The sequence below is a fragment of the Ailuropoda melanoleuca genome, unplaced genomic scaffold (assembly GCF_002007445.2).
Source record: "Ailuropoda melanoleuca isolate Jingjing unplaced genomic scaffold, ASM200744v2 unplaced-scaffold11304, whole genome shotgun sequence".
In the NCBI taxonomy this organism is placed as follows: domain Eukaryota; kingdom Metazoa; phylum Chordata; class Mammalia; order Carnivora; family Ursidae; genus Ailuropoda; species Ailuropoda melanoleuca.
Genome location: NW_023179732.1, coordinates 1,234 through 6,520, shown reverse-complemented (window position 1 = coordinate 6,520; position 5,287 = coordinate 1,234). Strand labels below are relative to the sequence as shown.

At 41.9% G+C, this 5,287-nt stretch overlaps 1 protein-coding gene across 1 annotated transcript; it reads right to left on the bottom strand.

Annotated features, from left to right (window-relative positions):
- Positions 1-14: 14 nt before the first annotated feature.
- LOC117797694 (tumor necrosis factor ligand superfamily member 6-like) lies at positions 15-2,329 on the bottom strand (the record flags this gene model as incomplete). The annotated part of the gene is made up of 2 exons (XM_034650116.1): positions 15-1,019; positions 2,273-2,329. Coding segments are annotated over 2 exons (452 nt in total), but the record flags the coding sequence as incomplete, so codon positions are not given.
- Positions 2,330-5,287: the final 2,958 nt, after the last annotated feature.

Sequence of the window (5,287 nt, the reverse complement as noted above, 5' to 3'; positions counted from 1 at the left end):
CACACACACACACACACACACACACACACACACAACTAAAATTGCACTGGAAATATACATGCTGTGTGGGGAAAGGAGCAACTTCCCAAAAGATCCCCCTTGCTTCTTTGTTAGCATCACCTGGTGGCTCAGGCTGTGCCTTTAGAAGTAAAGATGCTTCCAATGGGACACTGGCCTTTTGGTCTCTTTAGCTTATCATGCAAGCCTAGTCCTCTTTTTCCATCCTTTATACACTCATGTCACATCCATATATCTGAAAGACAGCCTCCCCTGAGGTAGATAGTAGACCCACCCCAAGAGGTGAGTTAACAGGTGTCCTTTTCAATGTGCCAAAATGCTCTTGAACACTTTAAATGAGTGTAGGACAGCCTGGTAGCTGCTTCTTCCTGCCTCTGCATCTTTGCATGGCAGCGCAGAGTCTCATGCTCTTCGGTCGTACTCCCCCTCCTGTCTGGCTCATGAGATGAGGAACTGTAGACCTGCTGGACCCTGTGGTCTCAAGATAACTCTTGGCTCATGTCTTCTCACTTGACCTTAAGTGGGCTTAAGAAGACTCTCATTCAAGACCATATTTTCAGTGCCTGTAACAAGGAACCACATGGAGAGAATCCCAAAGTGCTTTTCTTAGAGCTTATATAAGCCAAAAAATGTCTTAGATTCCTCAAAACTGACCAGAGACAGTTCAGATACATTGACATATAAATGGTCAGCACTGGTGAGATTGAATACCGCTCCCAGGTAGCTGCTGCGGGCCCACATCTGGCCAGTAGTGCAGTAGTTCATTATCTTCCCCTCCATCAGCACCAGGTCCTGGGGATACTTAGAGTTCCTCATATAGACCTTGTGGTTCAGGGGCTGGTTGTTGCAGGACTGACCCCTGAAGTACACTTTGGAATACACAAAGTACAACCCAGTATCATTGATCACAAGGCCACCCTTCTTATACTTCACCCCAGAGACAAGGGCAATTCCATATGTGTCTTCCCATTCCAGAGGGATGGATCTTGAGTTGGACTTGCCTGAAATCAAATCAGAGAGGAGCTTTCAGCCGGGAATGATCATGAACCCAACAAATGAAGTTTCCAAGGCAAAACTGTGGGCCTTTCCTTGAGGAAATGACCAAAATGACATAACCCATATAGACCTGGCTAGTGGGTCAGACTCGATCTCTCACTGAATTCCTGAGAGACCTCTATGAAATTGCTTGCCTCAATTTTATCATCTACATGACTGGGACAATAATATATATCCTAATCAATTACAATGAGACATTATTGCGATTATTTTAGTTCTCTGGAAGAGAGATTCTATGATCTTCAGAACTAACACCAAAGCTTCTAGGTTTTGAGGTGTCTCCATGAGGAAAAAAGCCAAACCTAAGGAAATTCTAAAGTTGGGAAGAACCCTTAGGGATCATCTTTTCCAACTCCTCACCTATGCTAAGGAGTCCTCAGTCCCCCCACTTTGAGCTAAAATCCCCTTTCTTTTATGTCCACACAGCAGAATATTCATACCTTAAGCAGAGAACACTCTCCAGTACTGAAATTATCACTTATGTACCTGTATTTCCTTATTAGATTTTAAGTTCCTTGAAGGCAGGAACCACGTATTATTAATCTACATGTCTCCAAGGCTCGACATACAACACGTGTTCAATAAATATCTAGTGATCCAAACTGGATCATTCTACAGCCTCTGCCTAAATAATTCCAGGGGCAGTGGCATACTACTTTCTGGGATACTTATCCGCTTTTCAGATATTCATGGATTGTGCCCTGGGAATGCCCACACCACATTGCTCTCAAATCACTTCACTTCACTACATGACCACATGCAGGAAGTCCACCAATGCCAGGACCGGGCCTTTCCTCTCACTCCTACTTCTACTCTTGCACAAAGCAGAGTGAAGCTCTTCCAGAAAACCAGAAAAGCACTGACTAAAATAATTGATCCCTCCCTCCCTTCCCAGATCTCACCTTTTGAACGCATGCCCCAAATCCCCCAAGGGTCTTTGGAATGACTGGAAAGAGTGAGCTCCTAATAAGCAGGAGTCATGTTATAACCAGCTCCATTTTGCCAGTTCAGGACATGGCCTAGACTATTGCAGGGATTCAGTATGGGTGCGAGGTTGACTTCACTAGAAAGATGGGACTATTCTTGGGTGTCAAATGCTGTCACCAGAAAGTAGCAACTCCCTCCAAGCACAGTACCCAACCAGCCACTCTTTCTGTCAAAGGCTTTCCCAAGCCCCATGTATCTTTCAGATACAGACCTGTTAAATGGGCCACTTTTCTCAGCTCCCTTTTTTCAGAGGGTGGGTTGGGTTGACCTGTATCATAGAGAGATGAAAGATACATGTAAAAATGAGATACCAACTATTCTTTTGTTGGGACTCTGAACTGATCATTTAAACAAAAGTGGTTTTTCTAAAAACATAAATGATACAGTCTAACGCATACTATAGTCTAATACAGTCTAACATATACTGTATGTGTTTTTATATATAAAATAATATAGTTTAACATATACTAATCATTCAAGTCCAAACTATAGAACTCCCAGCAACCTGTACTTCAGAAAAAAGAGGTAAAAAATAAACCAAATTGAGATAGACATATGCACAAATTATGTCACAAAGAAACAATAAAAAGGTTGATTGATAAAGAGCTATCATATCAGTTACTGCATTTGAACTTGCCACAGTCCTTTGAGATAGAGATTATTGTCCCACCTTACAGACAGCTAAATGAACTTAAAAGGTGGGTGCTTTGTCCAGGAAGACCCAGCTACTCAGTGTCAGAAGAGGAGGGACACTCAAGTCTCCTGCTTCCACATTAGGGCTTTATTTTACTTGTCCTGCTGCCTTGAGGACTCCACAGGACAGAGGCCAAAGACTATGATTTCACCCCCTGGCCACTAGGTCTTCCCCCCAGTGGCATTTGACCATCTGCCCAAATTAATCATCCTTAGATCTCAAATGCCTTGAGTAGCTCCCCATTGAACGTATAACTGTGTAAAAGTTTCCCCAGCTACATGATCTCTGTCTGTCTGTCCAGCCTCACTTCCTCTGCTTGCTCATGTCGGCCAAGGCTGCATGAGTTCTGATGTATCCTGAACACAACCAGCTTCCAGCCCCTGTGCCTTTGCTCCTGCTGTTCGTCTGCTCAGAACGCCCTCCAAACAGATCTTTGTGGTAAACTCCTATCATCCTCTAAATACCACCTGCAATACCTCTTTCTTGGGGAAATTCCCTCAGGCCTTTTTAATCCAGTACAGTTTTTCCCGCCTTTGACACCTAGAATCACTTTGTCTTTACCTCTTTTGTCGGTTCTGACTCCCCATTTCTGTGGTAACTGTATAACTTGTCTTATTCCCCCCACATAAATGCAAATTTCCTACTATATGTTTAATCCAACAGAGTACTTAGTTCAGTTTCTAACTCAGGGCATGTGACCAGTAAAAATTTGGGAAATTAAATTGAAAGAGTTAAAATAGACAATAGTTGCTAAAGTAGAATTATTTCTCTGACTTCAAGTATTTTAACCAAAGACAGCCACCACTTAGCTAATAAATTCAACTAAGATGTTTAAGAAAGATTCATAGAAAGGCCCTCATCCACATCAAGCTCATAGCGATTAGCCTGTAACACTCACATGTGGAGTGGCATTGCCCCAATCCGCTGAGAACATGACCTGAACAATCATGACCTCTCTAGCCACCCGACACCACCCACCATGAATGAGGTGTTAGCGAACAGGAAAGGCAAAACTGAGTCTCCTCTACATTCCTATACCACAAACCATCTGTACAATTAGTCTGGCATTCAGCCATGTACTGACAGGAAATGGAACAGAGAACCACAGGTTGCGTATCTTTCTATCCCTCATAGAGCTTTGCACAGTGTGATTCTCATTGAGGGTCCTCAGTAAAAATATCTGCTGGATAAATGCTGAAATAAAATGGAAATAGATCCTATACTTCAGTGATGAGTATTTCCTGCCCACGGGGCCTTTGCACATGCCATTCTCACTGCTGGAATGTTCTCCCCTATCCACCCACAGCACCCCACACACAGGCACGCACACACAACACCTTAGAGGGGACTTTCCAGACCACTCTATCTTACATCGCACTTAGTAAAATTTGAAATTATATTGTCTGCTTGCTTGCTTTTGTTTACCCTTTCCTGCATGCTTAAGCTTCCTAAGGGCAGGACCCTTGTCTCTCTTGTTCTCAGTCATCACCAACACCCAGCACTGGCACATAAGAAGCACTCCAAGAACATTTGTGAATGAATTAAAGACTTAATGAGTTAACTGTGGAAAAATGGAAAATGAAAAAGGAGCAAATAAGTATGTTTAAATAATCTATAATAGTTTTTCTGGCAAGTATGCCAGAGAAAATCGTTGTTAATTTGTTGAACTATAAATCGTTCTAATCCTTTACTGAGAACATAAAAATATGCACATGTACTTACATAGTCAATTTAAACTAAGCCTACTGTTTCATAACTTGTCTTTTTTATCTAACAATATAGAACACACAATCTCCATGGCCTTAAATGTAATTATATGGATTTCATTTGCTGCATATGATGCCCTCTGAATATACCATGATGTGTTTAATCTCTTGTTAAGAAGCATTTAAGTTTTTCTGACTTTATTATAGATAGCCTTATAAGAAAATGATGAACACCCTTATTTCTGAGTTTTTGGGTCTACGTCTCATTACCTTATTAAGATAAATTCTTAGTGATGAGAGTACATGGTAAATTAACACTTTTTATTTTAAAGATTTTATTTATTTATTTGACAGAGAGAGAGAGAGAGTGGGTGTGTGAGCACAAGCAGGGGGAGAGACAGGCAGAGGAGAGGAAGAAGCATGTTCTGCAGGCTCCCCTCGGAGCAGAGAGCCTGATGCGGGGCTCGATATGGGGCTCGATATGGGGCTCGATTCCAGCACCCTGGAATCATGACCTGAGCCAAAGGCAGTTGCTTAACTGACTGAGCCACCCAGGCGCCCCCGTAAATAACACTTTTAATCCTTTGGTACATTTTCCAACTGGTCTTCAGAAAAGGTATAGCAATTTACATGTTCCCTGGCTGTCAACTAATGTTTAAGCAAAATTTTTCTCTCACATTTTTGCCAATCTGGTTTTTTTTTTTAATCTTTACCAATGGGATGAGTGAAAATGGATATCCCTTTGTTTTAATTTGCATCTCTTTTCCTATTAATAAAGTTGATACTTTGTTCTCCATGGGGAAATTCACCAAGCTCTGGTCCATCT